The sequence below is a fragment of the Falco biarmicus genome, chromosome 4, assembly GCF_023638135.1.
Source record: "Falco biarmicus isolate bFalBia1 chromosome 4, bFalBia1.pri, whole genome shotgun sequence".
Lineage (NCBI taxonomy): Eukaryota > Metazoa > Chordata > Aves > Falconiformes > Falconidae > Falco > Falco biarmicus.
This window is the reverse complement of record NC_079291.1, coordinates 89,024,053-89,049,233: the sequence shown is the minus strand read 5'-3', so window position 1 is coordinate 89,049,233 and position 25,181 is coordinate 89,024,053. Positions and strand designations below refer to the sequence as shown.

Genomic DNA, 25,181 nt, shown 5'->3' with positions numbered 1-25,181 from the left:
ATCTCAGATATGTAAACAGTGGAGATAGATACAAACCAAAAAGACATGAAACATGCACAGCTGCTAAGTTTTAAGAATGCAGGAGTAGAATGAACCTTTGGTCTGGCGCCCTATTTCCTTTTATCAAGAGCTACTGCTGTTAGCTTATGAAGTTCTGCTTAAGCAGAAATCCCCGCTATTTTGGGAAAAACACAAGTCCTGCTGTTTTTCCAGCTACAGCTTATTCAGTTAGTTTGTACAGGTGTCGTTAGTACCAAAGCAATTTCCTACCATGTAACTTCCAGCACTGTGTTTAACAATGCTTAATAAAGAGGTATTCTCAGTGCTGTTTAGTAACCTTCACATATGTTGTTTTCTACTTCATTTTAGTGACTACAAAGTATACCTTCCCACTCTGAACTAATTTAAAACAAGTTATTCTTGATTCTGGAAACTGTTTCACATAATTTTGTTGTATTTCAGTATTTATCTAGTCTAAAAGTTCTTTGAAGCATCATAGCTCCAAGAACTCTGTGCTGCTCCAAAGGAACAGACTTACCGTATGTGCATTGCTGATCTTTTTGACTTCCCACTGCCCATCACCTGTGTAGCTCAATAATGAAATGGCCCCATCAGAGCTCCCGCAGGCCAGGATCAATCCATAGTCATGGGGTGCCCAGCAGACAGAATTCACTGTCAGGAGGGAGGACAGGCTCGATTACAACACAACAGCTACCTAAAATTGACTAACCAATTCACTGGCTAATATGAGTGGAATAGTCACTAAAAGCCAGCAGCTCTGAAAGCTCAGAATAAGAATCTTTGCATTCCTGAGTTTCAGCAAAGCCAGTCAATTAACACTGTTAACTGACTGACAGAAAACTGCCTTTATTTTTCACACCCTTTTAGAATGAGAACACCAAAAGATCACTCTTAATGACAGATCAAAATCTTTTACTATCCCCTGCAACAGCAAAGAGTATTGCTGACTCTAGAACAAAAGCTGAATGGCAGGCATAGTATTTAAAGTCTAGATTAGTAACACAACAAAGCTGGAGACTTCTCAGATCTGCATGTAGGAGGCCCAATCATCTGAACAAAACAGTTTCCATTGTAAACCAAAACACAGCATGCAAAAATCCACCTTTTTCCTTTCTTCCTGTGGTGGATCCATAGAGCATTTTCCCCAGGAATTCAGTACCCTACCATCTTGTTTATTTGAAAGCTGATTTATCTGTAAAACAACTCGTACGCAAACATCGTATGAACCAGGACAGAAGGTTATCCAGCAGTATGACCTTACGTAAATGCTCTATTCATGCTGAATAGATTTATTGTCTCTCCACTGATTCATCCCCATCTGTTTGATAGAGGCTTTCTTCCTTAACACTGACAGATTTATTCCAATCCTACCTGAATCCTCTTATATCCCCAGTCTCAATTCCCAGCTCCAGACCCCACATACCTGAGGAATCATGCCCTGTGTACTCATAGGTCTTCTCCCAGGTACCATTTTCTTCCTTCCAGACAATAACCTTCCTGTCATAGGAACAGGAAGCCAAGATATTTCCATACATCGGATGAGCCCAGGCAACCTGCCACACAGGACCTTCGTGCCTGCAAGAAACAACATTATTTGGAAAAGCTGGGAGAAACCTATTCCCATTGTGGCTGCTTCACAGCCATGATTTTTGTAAATTGGTCTTCTGCAAGTGATTAATGCAATGATATGAAGAATGAGTAATGCAAAGATGAAAAACACCATACTGGACTGTCTGACAAACCCACTGCCATTGAAAACAGTTCCAGACATTTATCCTTATATTTGAAATTAAGACTGTGAGTTTACTTCTCAAAAATTATAGGTGTCAATTATTTAATAGATGACGAAGTCCCAGTGTTATTCTTTACTGGCTCTCTGTCCCCGCCCTTGCAGCTCTGAAGAGTTCTTTAGCAACAACCAGCCAGAGTAATTACTACATTGGAGGAATTTACCATGCACCTGGTGGTACCAAAGGGCAAAATGACAACATATTAAAAAATTTCCACAGATAAAAATCTTCTGTTTCAACACTTTACCCTCTCAGGTCTGCAATGAGGATTTGCCCTCCATTCCGAACATCAAAGATTTTCACAGATCTGTCTGAAGAACAGGTTGCCAACCGAGTGCCATAGTAATCCATCTGAGCATCGTGCTGCAAGGTGATGGAGAAGCTACGGTCAGCATGCTTTGTTAGCAAATCTTACTACCTTTTAAGAATAGCTAAATTAAATTCACGTTAAAACACCTTAAAAAGGATAGTTCTTAAACAATCCAGACAAGCCACATAAGTAACTTATTTGCCCAACTGCTGTTTTCACTAGCTGTACAAATGTTACACAGAAGGAATCTTGGGAATTTAGAGCAGTAATCCACAACATTTTCAGGTGAGCACAGGAAATTAGCACCACTGACTAAAAGCCTTAACCAGTTTTTGTTTCTTAATACATAAAGTGGGTATAAGAATACGACACTTGAAACTTCATTATCTAACTGGGCTCCGTGCTTCTACAAATTGCTCTGACATTTTTCCTCCTACCCATACTTACACATCTGCTCCTAGAAAAACCGTTTTGTTTGATGAAGTTATGTACCATTTAGTATACGGGTATATATTGTTTCACAGACACGAGCAGAAAAAAGCCTAAGCACGAACATAGAAGTTTTACACAATTTCCCCTTCCCCGGTAGCCAAGTCTTCCTGTCACACCATGTAAAACAGCACTATGGGAACCTCAGGCAGCATGCCCTGCCTGACATCCCATGCGCATCATTTGGTACGGGTATGTCCGCCCCTCATGAGACAGCGCCGTGAAGTACCTCTGTTTTGTTAAGTTGAAGTCTAAAATTTAAATGGTTAAAACCGGAGGGAGCACAGTAAACAGAGTCGAGTAGGTTTTCTGTTAAAAAGTAGCTGCCCACACACTTACTATCATGTCCTCGTGAGAGGTGTCCACCGTGTTAATTACCGAGACCTGCGGGGGAAGGAGAGTCAGTAACGCGAGCCCCGCGCACCCACGCGTGGCCGGAGGCGGACAGCCCACCCCTGGCCAGCCCCGGGACAGGCACGGCTCCCCGGGGCCCGCAGGCCGCCCCTGCACGGCCCCATCGGGGCACCGGAGGCGGCCGAGAGCCGGGCGTGTTGCACTTTGTGCCGAACCCAGTCGCGCTCGAGCCCCGCACCAAGGACACCGCCGGTTCCCCGCCGCGCTACCCCCACCGCCTCCCACCCCTGCCCCGACGGGCATCGCGGGTACGGGCGGGGCACAAGGAGCCGCCACCGCCCTCCCCCCTGCTACCCGCGGCCGGCCCACGGAGCCTAGGCCAGCTCCCCTCTTCGTCCCCCGGCCCGGGCCTACCATGACGGCGATGGACCCCGCAGAGCCCCCCAGCAGCGAGCGGCCCGGCCTGGCCTGCGGCCGCGTTCTTCAGACGTGGCACGGCGGTCCGGCACCCACACGGCCCCGCCGCGCCCCGCCCGCCTGCGCGCCAAGGTTCCGGGGGCGGGCACCGGGCCGGCGCCGCTGCACAGGCGCGTACGGCCGTGCATGCCGCAGAGCCACGCCGCGTGTGCGGAGCCTCGGCCGTGCTTTGCGGGTGGGGAGCGGAGCGCTGGCGGGAAGGGGGCCCAGCGCCGGCTGTGCCACCGGCCTCCCCGGCCTCCCGCTCCCCCCCGGCTCACACGGGCCGGTGGCTGTGGCCTTTCCCGCCGCTCTCCGTGCGTGGATCCCTAGGCTGCCCCTACCGCGGCGGCGGGAGGCGCCAACCGAGCCAGGAGAAACCACCCGCCGCCGCCCGTAGGCCTTCGGGCCGCCGCCCCGCCCCGCTCCCGGCCGGCGGGGCCCCTCGAGGCCGCCGCTCTCGGCCTCGGCCCGCCGCCTCGGGGGGACGCCCGGCCGGCGGCCCTGAGGGGAGCGGGCGGCGGCGCGACCCTGGCCCCGGTGCCCGCCGCCATCTTCCCGCGCAGCCCAGGCGCCGCCGCGATGGCCAGCGTCTCCTACCACATCTCCAGCCTGCTGGAGAAGATGACCTCCGCCGACAAGGACTTCAGGTGCGGGGGCACGGGCCGCAGCCACCTGGGAGCAGCGCCTTGGGCCCCGGGGGGGCTGCATGGGCGGGGGGCTTCCCGCTGGGAGGCCCCTGCGCGCTTTTGGGGGGTCCGTTCACACTGGAAGCCCCCCGCCCCACTGGGGGGTGTCCCTTCGCACTTTGAGGGAGTCCTTTGGCACTTTCCGGAGTCCCCTCCCCCCGGAGCCTCCCCGTCCCATGGGGAGGGTGTCCCTTCGCACTTTGGGGGGTCTCTTCCCACTAGACGCCCCCCGCACCACTGAGAGGGGGGGTCCCTTCGCACTGGAGGGACCCTGTTCCTCAGGAGCAGGCACGGTACCTCCACCCTGCCGGCAGGTAAATCCCAACAGTTGGTGTTCAGAGTGTTTCTATATCAGAATTAGTTATTTACAGTATTTCAATCTAACTGTTCTTCTGGCTGCGGGGGTGTGGTGTAGAGAGACCCACCACCTTCCTCTGCCTTGCCTAGATCGCTGTGTAATGGAAGGGAACGAGCAAAGTGGAAGGGGAAATAAAAGTCCTGTCAGCTGGATTTAAATTCTGGCTTCTTTTGCAAATGAAGAACGTTGTAGCAAAAATGCTGAAATATTTCTTTGTTTTTCTGCTAGAGTGGGATGGTCAGTGCATTAAAAAGTCTGGGAGACACTAGTCTGAGAAGCTGTGCCACCCATGTGATGGATGCTGCAGATACTGGCTGTGCTCAGATTGCTTTAAGAACTGTTTCCGTGCAATGGGAAAACAAGCCTCCCTAGCCAAACTGATTCTTTTATTTTCTTTGGTTATGTCCACAGAAAATTTTGATATCCTTTTAGGTTTGGGGCCAGTGACTCGGATTCTTAAGGTGCTTTGTAATAAATTGTTTTAAGTGTGAAAGACTTCAACCATGAGCATATCAATCTCTCAGTATCAATCTGGAAGGTGGCATTTGTGTCAGACTTGGTATTTCGAGGTCTTTTAGAAGAGAGGGGTTAGTGGTACCCTAGAAGTAGGTTGATTTTTGCAGAGGCTGCTGATGGTTTTTCTGATGTTAAAATCGGTACTTTTTAAAGAATGTTCAATGATGGTGTTACCGAAATCTCGGAATGAAGAACTTATCGACACCAATGTGATGTAGATAAGTAGACACTTCAAACCAGATGTGCCCAACACAGGCACGTTACAGAGGTATTCCAAAGCCATTTCCTCCTAGCACACGGTCAAATGTGAGCTTGTGTCTGTCTTCAGTTGCATGACTGTTATAGGACCAGGTTTCATGTGCTTTCCTCCTATAAATGCACCTCTGTGCCCGTTTCCAAGGGCCTGTGGGCAGGATGGCAGCAGGTAACAAGTCCAAAGCTGGATGTGCTGCCGCAGAAGACTCTGCTCAGCCCGTGGCCATAATTGGTCATGCTTGCAAGTACAGCTTAATAATTCTCAGAAAATCAAAATTACCTTGCATGTTGTTAGCATTATAAGGCAAAGTCCCTCTCTTTTTCTCATTTTGGATTTTGGGCTGGCTATCTAACGCCACAGCAGTCCCTCATTCCAGATGTACCTGGTTGCTGCTCAGGAACGGGCTTGCAGATTGAAGACACAACTGTTGCCCTGGTACACGAGGGCTGTTACATGCTGAATGAATTACATCAGAGCCTAATTTAAGGCGGAGGTGTCCTTTGGTAAATGAGAGTGAAGAGCTGCTCTGTGGTTCCACGTAGACATCCATCACTGTGCTGGGGCTAACATTAGGAAGCAGCTAATATATGATAGCCACACTTCTATTTCTCAGAACCTTAGACTTCTGTACTAGCACCTCTTACATTTCTTGCTCCCAGGAAAATAGATACTTTCCAGAACTTCTCAATATCCATTTTGACATTGTCTCTGTTAGAAAAATATATTGGCTAATAGTCAGCTGGGAGTTTGTTTTTCCTTCTAAGCTGGAATGATAAATACTTGCTTGGTTTTGTGCATAGCAGTCTAAATACAGCCTAGGGAACTTCCAAGGTATAGTTTGCATGGAATCATGGCTTTATTTTTCATTTTTGAGCTTGATAGGCTTTATCTATGCGTGAGATAATACTATCAGTGCTAAATAAGCCAGGAAGAACAGAGCCAGGTGCATGCTTAGACCCTAGACTGATTTTCCTAGGCTGGGCAATTGGTGAAAAAAAACCCACAGTGTTTTTTTCTAGCATAGTTAACCATCTTGATTTAGTCACTAGAAAAAAATACACAAGCTGGGTGCCAGTTTTAGAGTTTTAGTTTACCCCATCCCTGTCGTGTATTTTAAGTAGCATAGAGAATGTATATTTCTCATTTTCACAGATTCCTAGGCTAAAGCCTTTTCACCAGCTACCTCTACCTGAGTTTTCTGCTTGTAAGATAGTAATAAATCTTTACAGTGTCTGGAAAGATAAGGTAAGATACTCTTTGAAAGTGTGTTCTCATACAAGGAGTAATTGCCAAGTTTCATTTTCCAAAGTGATGTGAAGGAAATGCATTTGTGTCTGTGTATCAGCCAATCCACTTTTGCTATATGATCTTTCAGGTTTATGGCCACTAACGACCTGATGATGGAACTACAGAAAGATTCAATAAAACTAGATGAAGACAGCGAGAAAAAAGTTGTGAAAATGCTTTTGAAATTGCTGGAGGACAAGAATGGGGAAGTACAGAACCTTGCTGTCAAGTGGTAAGAGCCTTGGCAGTACTTGCCATATTCCTTGGCAATAGTAAAGCTGTGACACACTGTGGAGAGGATGTTAGAGCAGAGCCTGGCCCTGCGGCACTGGCACCTTACTCAAACCTCCCTTTGTGTAGGGGCTTTCCCTCTCATGCCAGGCATGACATTTGCTTTTCCTGTTGACGTTCAGAAAGGATAAGCATGCAGATGTCTTTGTAGAAGCAGTAGGTGATTTTGGGAGTAGTTCACTGTTTATGTTATGAATCTTACCACATTAATAGTAGCGTGCCTAAGATTTCATTTCTTCAGAGAGAAGCCCAGTTTAAAATTTTGATCACCGAGTCCCTCAGCTTTCTTGGGCTTTGAAATCCGGTGCTAAATTGCCCAGTGGTCCTATCTTTGGTAGAGATGATACTAAACATGTATAGCCCTTCAAAAATTGCATTTGAATTTCAGGTCCGAATCCTGCTCTTCAAGGGCATTTTCATTAAAGTTTATAATGCACTCAGGTTTTTTCTCTGCTTTGACTCCCAAGTGTAACCTGTGCAGTTGCTTTGCCTTTGACCATTTCAGTATTTTTTTAATCCAAATGAAAAAGGCAGAAGGTTCCTTTATTACTGAATCACCTGATGAAGTGATCCTGCTGCTGACATAGTCTTTTCTGTCTTTTTCCCCCAGCATGTCTAAATGGGAGTGTTCATTGTAGAAATGAAATTGAATGGGTCAGTTCATGCACAGGGCTCCAGAAAGGTGGGCCATTTAGAGACAACTTTGGGTTCCTGTTTTTTCCTACTGTGGATCTTATTCACGTTCCCTTCTTTATAACCATATACTGCTTCTGTCCCTGAACTTTCCCTGTGACCTTTGGCCCTTTCTTTCTGACTCCCACTGTCTTGACTTTTTCTGGCTCTGTTCCGGTGTCTGCCTGCTTTGGGTTTGTTTATTCTGTTTAAGGCAAAACAGTTGGACACTGAACAGAGCACAAATGTCTTTGCTTATCTGTGGTTGTGTTAGCAATGAGTCCATACTCATTACAATCTCTCATTCATCCAGAGTGTGATAATGAGAAGGCCTCAAAATGGAACCAGTAATATTTTAATTTCATACTTATGGAAGTACTTCTAACACTTAATGCCCAGTCAGTTTCTCCCAGCCAGATGGCAAGGATCTCCAAGAAGTGTGATGGTTTGAGGGCACTGGCAGTTGGATTAGGCCCAAGTGTGGATCTGTGCAGCCCACATCAGGATTCAGTAGTGAGTTAGGAAACTAATGAAAGGTCTTGCAGTTGATTTTATTATCTGAAACTATGATCTTACTTCAGAGGAAAGTTGAAATCAAACTTCACACCCAAAAAGCTCACAGATTTGAAATCCCTACAAAAACTTGCCCTGTTTCTGATTCTGTGATTTTTATTTTTTTTTTAATTTTTTGTTTTATTTAGGTGAGTTCCTCAGCTTCTCTGTGCCTCAGTGCTGCTGCCTGTAAAGTAGGGATAACTATCAGTTCTTTTCTGCATGTTGAGGTGTAAGATTGAACACTACTTGCACAAAGTCTTATTATTTAGTATTTTCTAATTCTTGTATTTCAGAGTAGCTACTCAGACAAGACTTGTCTGAGTCTTGTCTTAAACAGCTATTCTTGTCCCGATCATTGAGTTTAGGAATGGTCTTATACGGAATAGACTGTGAGTTTGCTTCATGTACTCTGGAAAACACTGTGCATATACAGTGTTTGTTAAGCATGCTGTTAGGGTTAATTGTGGTGTGTCAGGAGGCAGACAGCTACCTGTGCATAGGTGTTCCATACAGTTTGCATTACTGGAGCTATGCCAAAATGAAGAGAGAAAAAGAAGACAGAAAATGTATTTTTGTACAAGGATTTTATAAACTATGTTCGTCAATAAACATTATAGAGTACATGTGTCTTTTAGCACTGTGTCTTTTCATACAAACTTGTAAGAAAACATAAATCATCAAGGCCAATGTTTTGACAGTTCTGTTCAGCTCCCACTGAAGTCAGAGACTTTTACCACTGAACTTCTCCTATGTGTAAACTAAAGTGAAAGAAATGTATGTTGGAAGCCCTACATTTCTCTCTGTCTCTTTTTGTACTCTATAGGCAACTTATAGCCTTTCATTTTGAGCTATGTGGACACGTAGCACTGATGTTAGTCCCCAGGGATCAGTGGCTGTGCCCTAGTATTATGCAGCATACAGAGCCAAACCCTCCAGTTCCTTTTTTTGTCTAACAGGTAAAAAGAAGAAAAAAATAACCACCCACAAGCCTCCAAAGGGTCAAATTAGTCCTCCCCTCCATTTTCTATTTTCACTTGGCCATGTGGACAGCCTACTGAGAGAGGGGGGGGGCGGGAAAAGAACTGTGAAACCTTCAGGATTTTTGCTCCGGAACACGAGCATGGTGATTTTTACAACTCTAGAACTCTGTTTAGAAAAACAGTTGTGCTGCACATGAATCACAGGGAGCTGTTCAATTCTCATATGTTTTTTGAAACAAAAGGAAAAAAAAACCTATATTATTCAGTTCAAATCATTCAATATTGACTAGTCCCCACAAGAAAGGGAACAAGGAAGCAGTGACTAACATTTTGCACCTGGTGCAGAATATTAGAGCACAGCCACATCACTGCTACAGCAAGGAGCTGCTTCTCTGCAGGGTGATGCTGACTCACGAGAAATAGAAAAGAACCTATAGCATGTCAGGAATCCCTGGGCAGGCCCAGATCCTTCCAAAGCCAAGTTTCTGGATTTGGCCATGAAGAATTACCTGGTGGTGTTAATCTTTAAGCTAGGGCCCCAGTTCTTCATCTGGGCAGACCACTAGTGGGAGAGGAGGGGTGGCTTAACCATGGGGGCCTGCGCATGGATCTTTGCGGCTGGTGGGTCATGGAGCATGGGCAAGCTCACTCAACCTGTCAAAGAGTGACATGTTGTAAGTATTTTCTGTGGGTGTTTGCTAAAACAAGAAGGTGGAATTTTCTGTGGCATGATGTTTCTACTCATCTGTGTTTGCTTCTCATGAGAATTCTAGCAAACAGATTTGCTGTATATGAAACAGCAATTTCTTAGGAAGAGATACAGAACATGCATGGGAAACAAATGCCTTTTGAATTCATTAGCTCAGTTCAAAGAGTTAAGTGCCGCTGGTTAGGGAAGGAAAGTAGTAACGTGACTTTCTGAAATACAGTTAGAACTTTACGTTTTAGCTAGTTGCCTTGTAAAATTGCAAAAATAAGTAGTTACAGAGAAATGCTGACAAACACTCTATGCACAAATTTGAGTGCAAACTTCCCAGGAAACACAGGTTGTCAACAGAAAGTTTTTATAATAATAATTATTATTATTTTTAAAAGAGTGCAGGGGAAAGGGAGAGGCCTTCCTTCTGTTGTAGTTCTGAGCCTTGGCTCAAGTTAAGAGGTTTTCACACACACAGCAGAGGGCAATAGGTAGCTAATTGTGAAAATCCATTTGGCATTTCTTCCTGAAAGTCAGTTTTTGATGGTTGGGTTGGTTTTGTGTTTGTATTTTTTTTTCTTTTTCCAAAACCTGACAGTAGATTTTACCATTACTCTGTGTAACGTGCTTGGTTTTGTAAAAATTCACTGTCTTGTAATTTCTGAGGTGTTCCTTCCAGTAAGATCTTAACTGGCCTCATGTTTGCACTAATTGATGTGAAATGTTCTCCTACAGGTCTGATCTAAAGTCTAATACAGAGTTAACTGAGGCAACAATGCAGTGTACGTAAACCTGGGGACATGACAAGAGCTGCAGGATAGCGTTGGTTGATAACAATGTTTTGCTAATATTTGCACTTGGGGCTGAGCTGCCTTTAAGGAGAAGTGAGCCTGAGCATCCCTTCTGATGGTGGAAAGCATCGCTCTTCCTCTTCATTCTGACTGGCTTTTCTTCCCACAGTCTGGGCCCACTGGTTGGCAAAGTGAAGGAGTACCAGGTGGAAACCATTGTGGATACGCTGTGCACAAACATGTTATCAGACAAGGAACAGCTGCGAGATATCTCCAGCATTGGACTGAAAACAGTCATCTCTGAGCTGCCACCAGCTTCTACCGGTAACATGTCTGACCTTGTTTGCCAGACTGAGGCAACAGGGAATCATGGCTTTGGGGAAACAGGAAAACTTGTAGCTCAGAGTCTAAAAGTTACAGATTCCTTATTCACCTGCTAGAGGACAGCTAATGAAATAAGGAGGAGAGATAGTAGAAGCTCAGACACCAATGTGATTAAAGCTGGGATGAAACAAAAATGTGAGCTGGTCACCCTGAGGATACTTAAGTCTGAAACTGCATCTGAGTTCATGGAGCAATCCATTTCTGTCTACAGCAGACCTAAAGCATGCAGTGTGCATCACAATACTGCTGTTTGGGCAGTCTGGCAGGGCTGTTCATCTCCATGTCAGCTGTGCCACTATTCTCTGCGATCTCAGCAGTGCCAGCACTGCACCACCTTCTGTCTGCAGCCTGGCTGGGCCAAGACTTCTGACTGCCGCAGCTACCCTGGCTGGCTGCTTCTCCTGCTTTTGGAACTACGTATTCCAAAAATGCAGCAGCTATTCGGGAGATATCTGAGACTCCCAGAGATTTAAGTTTCCTCTGCAGCTATCTCATGTATCTGTTGTTCCTTCATGGTGGGTGGCCGTGGCAGTGCTGCCAGGCTGCTGGATTTTAGATTGGGAGGAGAACTAAAATTAATATGCATATACTTGCTGAATTCCTCTCTTAATTTTGCAAAATGTTAAGCTCTTGTGAGCCTTCCTTTCAGAATCCTTCATTTAACATAAATCACATGAACTGGAACCGTTTTAGGGTAGCATCAGATAAGTCATCTCCTTAAGGGTTGAGATTGACACTGTATAGGTAGAAGGCAGCAAAAGCAGTGTGGGTGTGTTGCAAAGTAGAGAGGCTGGACATCTCCCCCTGTGCTTTCTTCACCCTAAGCCCCACTCCATGTGGTTGCTGTTGCTGTGGTGCTGTCTGGAGCAAAGGGAAGGTTTGAAATAATAGTCCAAGAAACAGCGTGCACTTGAGGCAGACTCTCAGTGTTGTACAGCAGTTAATGATGCTCCTAGGATGTTCCACTTCTGCTGTCTCTGTTGCATCACAGAGGCTGTTCAGAAAGGTGTGGGAAGCAATTGTCCCTTTCTGTGAAAATTTTGTGGAATTTGAAATTGCTTGTGCGTTGTACTGAACCAACTGGGAGAAATCCCACAACAGAAATCAGTGCTGAGACAGGCACACCCCAGCATGAGGACTAAACTGGTATCGAGACATTGATCTGGACTGTAGGAGATTGAGGTTCTGGACTGTATTTGTAATTTCAACACGTTCTGGAACCTGGGTAATATATATATGGATTTATCTAGTTCTAATCTTAAATTTCATCATGGAGCTGAGAAACGGTTTCTGCCAAGACTGCTCTTCCTATCAAGAAAACCTCAATTTGTTGAAACTGAACATTTTCAAGTTAAAAATGGGAGAAAACGCTACCTAGCTCTTCCGCATCACGTGGATCTGGGAGCTGCCTGTGAGACAGCCAGGGCGTTTTAGGGTAAAAAACACTCTCCAAGAAGAGAAGCTTCTTCCAAGCAGTTAATGCATCATACTGCAGAGGGAGATACCTCACTGTTTGCAGTGTGTATCCACTATCTCAAACAAAAGCTAGTTGACTGCTGTTCTGGTTAGGTCTCCCAGTGGTGATTTATTTTTTTAAGGTAGGAGGATTGTATGGTTCTTAGCAGTAAAAATACTTCTTTTTAACTGACAGTGGAGAAAAATCTCTCTTGCAGGCTCCACCATGACAGCAAATGTGTGCAAAAAGATCACAGCCCAGCTGACAGGAGCCATTGGCAAGCAGGAGGATGTATCTGTGCAGCTGGAGGCTCTTGACATCCTGTCAGATATGCTGAGCAGGTACCAAAGGATTTTCTTCTTACAGCTATGTATGGCAGGGGGCTGTATGTATGTGTTTGCTTTTGACTTCTCTATTTCCCTAATCCTACTATGAGGACTTAAAAATAAAGGATTTGGGTTGGCTGCCACTGGGGAATATCTCTGCAGAGCAGATGCCCCAGCAGGGATGAGAAATGACACGCTGAGCCTTTCTGTGCTTGGGAATAGCAGTAACATTGGTGATGGATCCCACAGAGGCACAGTTCAAACAAATGTAGGGAGGGAGAGGGCAAGGCAGGGAAGTTTATTTTAGCCCTGTGATCTGGTCACACGTGCATTTTTTTCCCAGCTGCCTCTTTCTCTTGTTACATAAGTCAGAGTGACAGTGTCATGTGTCAACTGCATGCAGGAAATTCTTGGCAAACCCCCAGGTCATCCAGAAGGACACAGCCAAAATCAAACTCCTCTGTGATGGAGAAAATAACCTCTCCCTGTGTTTTACAGAACAAGTCAGTGTTCAGACCAAAATGCCAAACCCACCCTTTTCCTCTCCCTCCCCACAATACGCATGAAGTCTTCATAGCTGAAGGATTTTTACATTTTTTGCTGGCAAGAGGGCTTTTTCTTTGAGGCTTTGACTTTAAACTTCTGCCTTGTTCTGTTGATTGCAGACTAGGGGGAACACTCTACTCTTTCCACTCCTCCATCCTCAACTGCCTCCTACCCCAGCTGACAAGCCCCAGGCTGGCAGTACGTAAAAGGGCCATCATTGCCTTGGGTCATCTTGTCTTGACCTGCAGCGGAAACATCTTCTCAGAGCTCACAGAGCATCTGCTTTCTGAGCTGAAGAGGAATGAGTCTACTTCGACTACCAGGACGTACATTCAGTGTGTCGCTGGCATCAGCAGGCAGGCTGGACACCGTGTAGGTAGGATGAGCAACTTGAAGTGACACTGAGAAACTTGCATGCATTTTAGAGCAGCTCCTTTCAGTAATAAGCCTGCTCACTTTGTTCCTAACGTGTTAGTGGCTTGTGCTTTGTGACTCCCTCTGCGGTCCTGACTTAGCTCTCTGATCTCCACTTGGAAGGGAGGAGACACCAGAGTAACTCTCTGGCTGCCCTTGTGCAGTGATTTCATCTCAAGGTCTTGTGGCGCTTCCCTGGTCTGAATTAACACCTCTGTGAATTAGGTCCGTGAATTCACCCCACTTTAAATGAGAGGAGAAATGGAGGGCAGCATATTGTATTACTTTTCTAAAAGATCTGACAGAGCTGAGATTAGGTCCTAGAAGATCTTTTATCACAGCTCTTTCTGTAACTGAAATGCCCACAAGGGGCTGAAGACAGGGAACAGGGGTCATCTGCTGAAAACCCCCGCAAGACTGGTCTTTGCTGAGCTGCTGGCTCCTTGCCCATGAGGTCCAGGGGAGGCACGCTCTGCCAGGCACACAAAGGAAGTGGAAGATGGTGAGCTTGGTGAGCTGTTAGCTGCTTGGATGAGTGAAGGCTGGAATGTTTGTTCACCATTGCTTACTTTGTCTTTCCCAGGAGAACATCTGGAGAAGATAGTTCCTCTGATTGTTCAGTACTGTAATGTGGAAGATGATGAGCTGAGAGAGTACTGCTTTCAGGCCTTTGAGTCTTTTGTGAGAAGGTGTGTGCCTGTGTGCCATCCTGTGCATCAGTGTCCTCCTAGTGTAAATTATCTGTATGTTCAGCATCCAGGGTTGAGTGTCTTCCTACATGCATTCCTGTTGGGAAAGACAGTTTGCAAATGAAATCTCCACATGCAGATTGGGCATGAGTTACGAGATGTTTTACCTCAATGTGTGAGAGTGTTTCTGTATTGGTTTTGCAGGAGTGGGAGTTTTCCTTGTCCTTGGAGAATTCCTCAGCAAGAGGGAACTGCCTCGCTCCTGGTGCGTGAAGGGAGTGGGAGGCAGGAAGGGGGCTCAGGCAGAAGAGCTGCTGAGCTGCAGCTCTGTTGTTGTTTGGTCAAACGTTTACTGCTTGTCTTGGAAAAGGAGCTCTGCAGAGCTGCTGAGGTTTTCTGTCATGAAGGAAGGCTTCAGCCAGGTGGTAAAGGCAATTTATTTAATTTTTTTTTCCTTACAGAAATCACTGCATCCTCCCCAGGGGAATGTGGTCTTGCTTCATGCACAGCAGGAAGGAGCAGCTCGGGTTTAACTCACGTTAGGAAAATGTTCATACAGTCTGTGAGGCATTTTGGGATCCTTTTGAGATTAATTATATTATCTTGATATTTAAAATAGCTTGGTCTTCAATTTATTAACTCTTAGGATTTTTATTTGTCATGATAGGTGCCCAAAGGAAATCGACCCTCATATCCCTAATGTGATGGGGTTATGTTTGAAGTACATCACCTTTGACCCAAACTACAACTATGATAACGAGGAGGAAGAGATGATGGAAACTGAAAATGGGGAGGATGAAGAGCAAGGTGCCTGCTAGTGAGGATGACTGTGCTCAGCAGAACACTGGGTTAACATTTCTCCCCTTCCTGCTTTCTCACCCTCTGTGATGTTACTTTTCAGATCTGCTTCAAGACAGTCAGTTCTTTTAAATGGCTTATTTTAATTTGCCAATGGTAATAACATAGCTGTATGTCCAGAGTTCCAGCAGTAACTCAGTTTGTTTTTAGGTTTTTTCCTGACAAGATCCTCAGATCTCTGCCTGTCTTAGGCAACAGTGAAAACACTGAAACTTGAAATCTGAACTCGCTTAGTGGAGGGCTAGACCAAAGAAGCACTGTTCTTCCTGTGCCTGCTGACTGCAGGAGTTCCTTGGAGCACACCCAACAAGCAGCCAGGCTTACCTCTCTGTTTACTAGGCTGTTTTCCACACATACACATTGTTGCTGAGCACAACAGCCAGTCGAGGCTTGCTTTGCTGTCACTTGGGGGCTCCAGAGCCTGTAATTCTGCACTTGTGCCCGTTTGCAAGGCTGGTTCCTTGTTTCTGCAGGAAGATGTATATGCTTAACTGCTATTTTCAGTGAAAGCCTGCAATTTTGGTGTACAGTTTTAGGGCAACTTAACAGCCTACAAACATAGTAGCTGTGCAATTACATTTTTACCTTAAGGTAGATATTTTTTACTACTTTGTATCAGAAAAGAGCAAAGTTACAGTCCTGAACACTTCAGAGTGCTACCATTAAAAGGTCTTGGTCCACCACTGAAAACATCTTGGAAATCAGTGAAAGTTAGCTGTCTTCAAAAGACGTCTTTCGTTTATTTTCTGAATTGTGTTTACTTTGAGGTGAATGTTGAGCCTTGGTCGGCCTCTTAACTATAGACAGTATTTCATAATGTGTCTCATTCTGTTTATAGCCACATATAGCGTGACAGCTAAAAGCCAAAGTTAGAACAAGTTCCTTGGAAGGAAGGCATTTTTGTTTACTTTCATGCTAATTGCAGTAAGATCCTGTCCAGGATTGGAGAATATGTTAATTGTTCTGCTAATAACATAGTAAATTGTTATGCTGTTTTGTGCCATTCAGGAATTGCTAAGACAAATATTTAAGTATTTCTGGCTTTAAAATCTGGGAACCTCAGTCTCCCTTCAGAACAAAAGCCTTGATGCCCGAGTTGAAGTGGCCAGTGAGGGTAGTAACAGTAAGGTTTATTCTCCAGCATCTCTTGGAACAGAAGAATCTGACACAGGGCAGCCCTGGGTCATATTGGCTAGTAATGATGTCTGTAGGGACAGGCTACTCTGGATGGTTTCATGTTCCCAGATATGTGTGAGTTACTGGCATCTCTCTGTCCATTCAGCTGGGGAGGGAAGCTCTGAGGATCAAGTGGTCCTCCAGCTCTGGTTTTCTCCTAATGGTGCACCTTGCTTTCCCTTGTCGGCTTTCCAGAAAGCGATGATGAGTACAGTGACGATGATGACATCAGCTGGAAAGTCCGCAGGTCTGCAGCGAAGTGCCTCGAGGCCATTGTCAGCAGCAGGCATGATCTCCTTCAGGACTTCTACAAAACTCTTTCCCCAGTCTTGATAAGCAGATTCAAAGAGAGGGAGGAGAACGTCAAAGCTGACATCTTCAGTGCTTATATCTCCTTGCTGAAGCAAACGCTGCCCATCCAGAGCTGGCTGCATGCTTCAGATGCCTCTGGCAAAGATGATGTTCCCTTGACAATGCTTCAGAACCAGGTGCGTGAGAAGATGGCAGGCTGGGTTAAATCAGAAAGCAATGAAGTTGGTACCACGCCACTGATGAATATGATGAATATGCCTAGTAGTTAAGCTTGAGAACGGAGCTAACTGAAGGAGCCCTTGGGCATGCAAATCCTGAGGACTGACCGTTTGCTGTTTGTCCCCCACTGTTCTCAGAGAGCATGCGCTAAGCTGTTGCAGGAGCACTGAGGTGTAACCTGCACTGCTCCCCCTCCGCTGGCCTCTGGCACATGTTTGCAGACTGTGTATGAGACAGGTCAGCCTTTGGGTGAAGCATCAGTCTGTTCTACAGTTACTCCAGCTGCTGCTCAGGAAATGCATTGAATAATTTCTGGTAGAAAGGTACCAGATTAGGCCACTGGAAGCCCTGTAAGGTTTGGACCTGTTTGGTAGTTGCAGCAAAGTACGCAACTCTGTTCATTATGGGAGAACAGCCAGTGGCATCCAGGGTAGCTTGCTGTCGTGCATGCTGTCTGTACGTCACTGCTGATCAAACAAACAGTAGTGGAAGTGATTTTTCTGATGCACTGCTTTAATTTAGAAATAGGCTGTAGTAATTACAGCCAGAATAATTTAGCCACACATGCTGATCAGGACCTGCCTAGCCCAGGATCCTTGCTAACACTGTGGTGCACACATGCCATATTAGAAGACAAAAGAAACAGTGGAAATAACCATGTTGTTATAGAATAGCGTGACCATGAGAGCAGCCTTTTCTGGCTGATGCTACTACTGACTGGTGAGTCTTTGAAGCAGGAGGATTAGAATCCCTGCCAAAATGTAATTACTTCACTGATTAATCATCTTATATGTGTGAGATATTTATGTAAATAACTTGCACCTCCGCCCTGTGGTTCATTTTTTGATTTCACTGGAACTTTTTTTTATTTCACTGGAACACTGGCAGGGGTTCCCGAGTTTTAAATAACAGTGATGGGGCTAGATCCTTAAACAGCAGACGAGGAAGGAATCATAAAACTCTAAGCTCCTTTAGTTTAGCAGTGTGTCCTGGTCTGATCATTTTGTTGTGTTTCTTTAAGCGCCTGTATTAGGGGTAACACCAACTTCAGGAAGGGCTGCTTAGAATTCTGTTTGTAGAATATGGAAAAGAAGAATAACATCCCCTCCCACTCTTCTGTTCATGTATCTTTTCTTCACGTGCACTGTCTTGTAATCTATCCCAAGTCTGTTCTCTGGTGAACAGGTGCACTGTGTCTTGCTGTCTGCCTGGTAGTTCTCTTGCTGTACTGTTAGTGCTTCTGGCTCAGCTGAGGAAGCAGCTTTGGTAGCGTAGGTTGGTGCCCTGGAAGCTGGGATGACTCAGGTTTCTTTCTGATTTTCTTTTCCAAACTGCAGGTCCCCAACATCGTCAAGGCCTTGCACAAGCAGCTGAAGGAAAAGAGCATCAAATCAAGACAGGGTTGTTTAAGCCTCCTGACAGAACTGGCCAATGTTCTCCCTGGTTGCCTGGCAGATCACATCCCTGCACTTGTCCCTGGTAAACTTGTCTGTGGGCTGAGGGCGAAGGAGGGTTGGCTCAATCCATTCCTAACATGTATGCTCCTTGCCTACACGTTCCAGTTTTATTCCTGTGTATTATTCTGCTCAGCATCAGGACATACATATCCAGTTCTGCTCTGTGTTGATGTGCTAAACAGCTCCCAGATCATTCGTGGCTTCTGTCTACACCTGAAAGCCAGGATAATAATATCAAGTTCATTTCCACAGCCCCCTGAAGGATGCTTTTAGCAGGGCCTATTCCAACCTGCTTTGAAACTGGCTGGAATAATGTGGTAGCCTGCTGCAATCAGTAACACAAGTGTCATTATTTTATTATTTTTTTTACAAAATGCAGTGGCATTTAAAAAAATTATTTGTATTGGCTGATTATTTAATTTGCACCACTGTTTTTCTCTGAGCTTTCCTGCCTATAGTCTCATGAAGCGTCCCACAGCTGAAGGCCTCGTAATACTAAGGTCCTGCTTTTGCTTTTGGTGTGACTGTACACTAAATATAAAAAAAGTCTCCTGTGATTGTCCCTGGGCCACATACATGCACCTCCCTCTTTGGAAAAAGACATTCAAACCAAGAGCCAGGCATGACTTCAGGGGTGGCAAGCAGTGTTGTTGTAAATATTTCTCAGTAAGTCTTCTAGGAAACATAAATATGTGCCACAGAAACTGGACTTGGAAGTATAGCCCTTCTGCAAAGGCAGTCCATCTTTAATGGTCCACCATTATGTTCAAACAATACTAACACAGATGTAAAACTAGATAAACGTAGAGCCCTGCTTTCTTTTTTTTTAAGACTTTCAACAGAAGAATGAAAGAAAAACTCAACAAGGGGCATTTCTGCTGCCCAGAGTGCCTGTTGTTGAGACTAGGCTTTCCCAGTCTTACTTCCGTGCCATTTTGTCATGCTTAGTTGCACTTGACTAAGCATCCCTTCTCCTCTCAGCCCAGGATGACTTCGAATTAACTTCCTAAGTTTTTGTAGCCAGCCATCCAGGACTGCTAGAAAGACCAGTTATGTCTGAATTGCTGCTTCCTGGAAAGGAAAGGAGCAGAAAGATGGCAAGGAGAGTAGCTCTCTCTAATGTATCTTTTGGGTGGGGAGAGGAAAGAAAGAAAACTGATTCCAATTGCGTCCTTCTTTGAGGGGGAGGGAGGTGTGATAAAAAACCATTTGATTAAATAAGACAGCAGTCATTCTTGTGGCTTCTGCACAGGTATTGTTTTCTCCTTGGCCGATAAATCCAGCTCCTCCAACATGAGGATCGATACGCTGTCTTTCCTTCATGTTCTTCTTTGCAACCACCAGCCAGAGGTATTTCATCCTCATATCAAAAGCCTGTTACCTCCTGTTGTGACCTGTATCGGAGACCCCTTTTATAAGATCACTTCAGAAGCTCTGCTGGTCACTCAGCAACTTGTGAAAGTTATCAGGCCTTTGGACAAATCTTGCAGTTTTGATGCCAAGCCCTATGTGAAGGACCTTTTCCCTGCTACTCTGAAGCGGCTGAAGGCAGCTGACATCGACCAGGAGGTGAAAGAGCGTGCTATCTCCTGCATGGGACAGATTATTTACAATCTGGGAGACCACTTAAGCACTGATCTCCAGCCAACCTTGAAGATATTTCTGGAGAGGCTCAAAAATGAAATTACCAGATTGACAACAGTCAAAGCATTAACCTTAATTGCTAGCTCTCCACTGAAAATAGATTTGAGACCCATTCTGGGGGAAGGTTTCCCCATTCTAGCCTCCTTCCTGAGAAAGAATCAACGTGCCTTGAAACTGAGCACTCTGACTGCTCTGGATATTCTGGTGAAGAACTACAGTGACAGCCTCAAGCCTGCCATGATAGAGTCTGTCCTAACGGAGCTCCCCGCTTTAATTACTGAGAATGACATGCATGTTTCGCAGGTGGCTATCGTGTTCCTTACTACTCTGGCTAAGGTTTACCCATCCTGTATCTCTAAGATCAGCGGTTCAGCTCTTGCTGAAGTCTTTCAGCTTGTCCACTCACCTTTGCTTCAGGGAGGGGCGCTGAATGCCATCGTAGACTTCTTCCAGGCTCTGGTTCTGGCAAAGGCGGCCACCATGTGCTACTCAGAGCTGATGAAGCAGCTGACTGCACCTGTTTATTCCTCAGGATTAGCCGGGGCATCACTGACGTTACACAAACAGGCATATTACTCTGTTGCAAAGTGCGTGGCAGCCCTTTCCTCAGCCTGCCCAAAGGAAGCCCCTGTGACCGTGAACCAGTTTATCCAGGATGTAAAAAACCCCAAGTCCAGCTCTGCTGTTAAAGTGCTAGCTTTCCTTTCACTGGCAGAGATAGGGCGCACCATGAACCTCAGTGCTCAGAGAGAACTCAAAACTGTCATCCTGGAGGCATTCACTTCCACCAGCGAAGAGGTGAAATCTGCCGCTTCCTATGCGTTGGGGAATGTCAGTGTTGGGAACCTTAAGGAGTATCTTCCCTTCATGCTGAAAGAGATTGTAACCCAGCCCAAGAGGCAATACCTCCTGCTGCACTCTCTAAAAGAAGTCATCAGCTCGTCCCCAGCCAATGGCCTCAAACCTTACGTGGAGGATATTTGGGCTCTGCTTTTCAAGCACTGTGAGTGCACAGAGGAAGGGACACGCAATGTGGTGGCTGAGTGCTTGGGGAAGCTGACTCTGGTGAATCCTTCTGAGCTGCTACCCCGGCTGAAAAAACAGCTGTCATCAGGTAACCAGAAGGGCGACAGTGAGTAAGAGTGGGGAAGTGCCTTCTTTTGCTGGAAAGTCCTCTTGTAAACTGCTAGTGGGCACAACAGGGAGCAAAGCCAGTTGCAGAGGCGAGAAGGAAATGAGAGATCTCTGCAAGGCGGGGATCAGAGGAGCACTGGTTTGCATGGGGGCCAGGAGGGTGTTGGGAACAGGGACCGCACATGGATATTGTGCAGAAGCAAGATTTAAACAAGGAGCTGTTAAGATAAATCCTCTGTTTTCTTTATCTCTTCAACACATGTAGTGTGAGCAAGAGCAAAATATGTACTACGACGTTGCAGCAATGATTTTGTCTCTTGGTCTTTCACTTTTTTCTTTCCATTTTCATGCAGGCTCTCCACATGCCCGGGGCACGGTGGTAACTGCAATCAAATTCACAATTGCAGACCAGCCTCAGCCCGTTGATGCTCTCCTGAAAGGCTGCATAGGTAGGCTACTACAAACAGCAATGGGAGCTGGGAACATGAGATGTCATTAGCACCTGAGGGATTTTTCACACCTATGTGAACCTCATCTAATCCAGTTAGTTTTTACCTGTGTTGCTCTGCTTTTGGGATTAAAGAGCAACACTATCATGTGAGTCCTTGTTAAATGCTCTGATGTCTTGCTCTTCGGCATGTTCCATTGGTGACAGAGTTTCTTAGGGAACGTAAGTTCCTTCTGCATTTAAACTTACAAATCCAGCATCTCACAACAAGGAGCTTGGAAAATATAACCTACATTAAAAGGGTCTTATGTCTCAGGAGCCTACGTCTCAGATCCTGTTGTATAAAATTGGGCCTTCTGTTTCAGACAAGTCTGAGCAGATGAGATTTGATCAAGAAAAAAACAAAATCCAACTTCCTTGAATACCAAAGCTTCTGATTTGACTTTACGATGAGGTAGCTAGAATCATGCAATTTGGTTTTATGCTCAAGTGCAGGAAAGTAACGTTTCTTCCATTTACTGAAGGGAGGGAAAGCATCTTGAATGTCTCTGTTAGACCGTGCCTCTAGAGTTACCTTACCATAGATGCTTTCATAACCAGGTTACCTGAAATACACTGTGATATAATTTTAAAAGACTTCTAAAACACTGCAGCAGGACTGACTGGCGTGTTCTTATTCCACAGGTGACTTCTTAAAAACCCTCCAGGATCCAGACTTGAACGTTCGACGTGTGGCTTTAGCCATGTTTAATTCTGCAGCTCACAACAAACCTTCTTTAATACGAGATTTATTAAGTGCAGTTCTCCCCAGCTTGTATAATGAAACGAAGGTCAGAAGGGAACTCATCCGGGAGGTATGTCATTAGTTCAGCTTGGGTGCAATACGGTTGGTGGCTGTGAAGCTGAGATGAAGATGCCTCCCTGTCTGCTATTAGGTGACAGCTGTATTTTTTTTCTTTTTTAAGGTAGAAATGGGGCCATTCAAGCACACAGTGGATGATGGCCTTGATGTGAGGAAAGCTGCTTTTGAGTGCATGTACACGCTGCTGGAAAGCTGCCTTGACCGACTGGATATCTACGAGTACCTGAACCATGTGGAGGATGGACTGAAAGATCACTATGACATTCGGGTAGATGTGCCTTAACTGCTGGAGGGTGGTGATGTCCCCGATGTTGTTCATTCTCTGGGGGCCTGGGCTTGAATGGAGCTGACGTCGCCACAGCAGAGTGCCCTTCCCGTGCTGTTTCCTGTTCTCTGCAACAGCTGCAGCCTTTCATCTGACGTTGTCTAGCTCTAGTTTGACCATGGTGGCCTTGAAAATGCAACCCTCATATAGTTGGTTTTATAGGAAATTTAGCAAAGTCTAAAATAATTTCCTTCTGCCTTTAAACTTATGATTGTCACTTGCTCAGTGGGGTCGCTGGCACTGTTGAAAAAAATACAGCTTTGTCATTTTTGAACGGCCTCATAGCATAGTAGGAAGCGTAACATCCTTTTCCTACTATTACTTGATTTACCTCCACTTAGAGGTGAGTACAGCAATGGCATGATCCCGGTGCTGAACACTGCCGTTTCTCTCAAAAGCTGTCAGCCCCGTACAGGCACCACATGCACCTGGGACCAGAGCCCAGCCATGCAACTCCTGTCTGCTGGCTGCCAGTGGCTGCATTTCTGATACCACCCAAGCTCCTACTGAACCCCTTTGCACAAGTGCAGAGCAGCTCGCCACTGTGCGGGTACTGCACGACACCCTGGGGAGAACAACCACATGGGCTTCAGCAGAGAGGACCCACGCTCAAAGCCTGGGGATCGGAGGGCGCGGTGAAGCAACCTGTTTTATCTTCCCTCCTTTGTCTAGATGCTGACTTTCATCATGTTGGCTCGGCTGTCCACGCTCTGTCCCAATGCTGTGCTGCAGCGGCTCGAGCGACTGATTGAGCCGCTCCGGGCAACGTGCTCCACCAAGGTAAGATCAGGCAGACAGCATGCCCCACTGGGGGTGGGCTGCGCCACAAAGCTGCTGCTGCAGTTAGCCTTCTGTTGCTGCTTCTGAGCAGCCTGCTCCCCATACTCCTCCAGCTAGAAAATAATCTGCTGGTCTCCATCTCTGCTGGTGTGCCTCATTCTTTGTGCCTGTACCATCTTTTCTAAATGCCAACCAAAAGTGGTGCTTTGGATCTGTAGGTAAAAGCTGGTTCCGTGAAACAGGAATTTGAAAAGCAGGATGAACTGAAGCGATCCGCCATGAGAGCAGTAGCTGCTCTCCTCACCATCCCTGAAGTAGAGAAAAGTCCAGCGATGGCTGAGTTTTCATCTCAGATCAGATCCAATCCTGAAATGGCATCACTTTTTGAGAGCATTCAGAAAGATTCTGCTTCCCTACCCACCTCAGAGTCAATGGACATGAGCTAAGTAAGATCTGCCTGTTACTCCACCACCTTCCTGCCCTCGCAACGCATTAACTGGGAGACGCCACAGACGGGACCAGGAAGAACCTCATCGCTCTGGTCCCTGCTGCAACAGCCACTTGCAAGTCACTGTCACTGGGCGACATCAGGAGAAAAGGGCTGGTTCTGGCCGCATTTGTGAGCATCAGGCGCCTTGCTGAACTGTAATGAGACATGTGAGATAATAAGGGACGCGCATCCTTATGTAGGGGAGGGGTTGGGAGACAAGTATTCTGTTTTTTCAGGGAGTTTTTAAGGAGCGTACAAAGCAATCAAAATTGAGTGTGGTTCCATGAAAAATGCAAAGTACTTCCTGAAATATTTCCTTACTGCAGTATAAAGAAAAATTGTTTAAAACATATTTTTTTTAACCACTGCACATGCACTTTCTACCCTGAATTGCCTGAAGAACGTATTTATATTGTTTCACTAAATAACGTGGCTAAAAACAGGAAGTTCTGTCTTTGGTTAGTGATAAGCATCATAACCATAGGCCCTGTTTCAAAAAGGAGCACTGCATTAGCGGAGTTGCATGGGGCAGTGCACTGTCCCACTCCCCAGGCTTTCCACCCAGCGCTGCACTCAGTTCAGGGTTTCTGCAGTGTTTGGGCTATGCGCAGCTATCTTGACTCATTTTTATGGTTTCGACTGCAAAATACCTCAACCAGCTGTCTTCCAATGATTACATGATTGCATTATAGTAACAAACCTTACACTAAGCTTTTTTTGTTTTTTTTGCATTTAACACTGGCTTATCTTTCCTGCTTTCAGCAGCTCCGTGTTTGTGTTGAGCCACCAACACAAAGGCTGCAGGCCCTTGCAGCAAAGCTGGTGCTCAGTATTGTAGTGTGAGAGCACTAAGAGGTGAGCCAAGAGCTGGAGGTGCGAGCACACAAGCAGCATGCTAACCCTTCTATCATGCTCTATAGCAACTGTTGTGTTCAAATCCCGCTTTGCATAGGGGGAAAAAAAGCCTTAAGGAGAGGTAACGGCAAATTAGGTAACAAGGCCACTGTGACGGTTCCTCTAACTATGGAGCTGTAGTGAGCCTTCATTTCTTTCTTTCTAGAGTGGTTGATGTGAAAAATATTTATATAGTCCTGTGTGAAAGAATGCCCATTCTGTTTGAGTGGTATAAAAAATAAAGATATACCTGTG

The 25,181-nt window shown here is 45.7% G+C and overlaps 2 protein-coding genes across 4 annotated transcripts in view; one reads left to right on the top strand and one right to left on the bottom strand.

The window, feature by feature from the left end:
* Positions 1-4,146, bottom strand: part of SEC13 (SEC13 homolog, nuclear pore and COPII coat complex component) — a 7,393-nt gene extending 3,247 nt beyond the window's left edge. The window contains exons 1-5 of one of the 2 annotated variants that reach the window (XM_056335585.1): positions 4,021-4,146; positions 2,950-2,994; positions 2,059-2,174; positions 1,445-1,596; positions 539-672 (exon numbers count right to left, since the gene is read on the bottom strand). In XM_056335585.1, the coding sequence (XP_056191560.1) occupies positions 539-672; positions 1,445-1,596; positions 2,059-2,174; positions 2,950-2,994; positions 4,021-4,131 (558 nt within the window). In that variant the 5' untranslated portion in view covers positions 4,132-4,146. Of the gene's footprint in view, positions 1-538; positions 673-1,444; positions 1,597-2,058; positions 2,175-2,949; positions 2,995-3,378; positions 3,518-4,020 lie in introns of those variants that run through there. The other variant, XM_056335586.1, reaches the window with a different exon arrangement.
* LOC130147845 (cullin-associated NEDD8-dissociated protein 1-like) lies at positions 3,577-25,181 on the top strand. Of its 2 annotated transcripts, none has more exons than XM_056335580.1 (15): positions 3,577-4,070; positions 6,615-6,758; positions 10,682-10,836; positions 12,570-12,693; positions 13,344-13,600; positions 14,222-14,327; positions 14,995-15,134; positions 16,557-16,849; positions 18,230-18,371; positions 19,602-21,107; positions 21,481-21,576; positions 22,260-22,429; positions 22,541-22,705; positions 23,435-23,542; positions 23,761-25,181. In XM_056335580.1, exons 1-15 carry the CDS (start codon positions 4,003-4,005, stop codon positions 23,986-23,988), a joined length of 3,702 nt encoding a protein of 1,233 aa, XP_056191555.1. In that variant the 5' UTR covers positions 3,577-4,002; the 3' UTR covers positions 23,989-25,181. The 2 variants fall into 2 exon arrangements, with proteins under 2 accessions (XP_056191555.1, XP_056191556.1); XM_056335581.1 differs by lacking the exon at positions 3,577-4,070 and adding an exon at positions 7,428-7,499 and having other exon boundaries at positions 6,643-6,758.

What these genes read in the sequence shown, in the direction of transcription:
- LOC130147845 (XM_056335580.1), top strand. Translation starts at nt 4,003, where the DNA reads ATGGCCAGCGTCTCCTACCACATCTCCAGCCTGCTGGAGAAGATGACC. An exon ending in TCCGCCGACAAGGACTTCAG is followed by an intron (nt 4,071 to 6,614) that starts GTGCGGGGGCAC and finishes ATGATCTTTCAG; the next exon opens with GTTTATGGCCACTAACGACC. An exon ending in TGACAATGCTTCAGAACCAG is followed by an intron (nt 16,850 to 18,229) that starts GTGCGTGAGAAG and finishes TCCAAACTGCAG; the next exon opens with GTCCCCAACATCGTCAAGGC.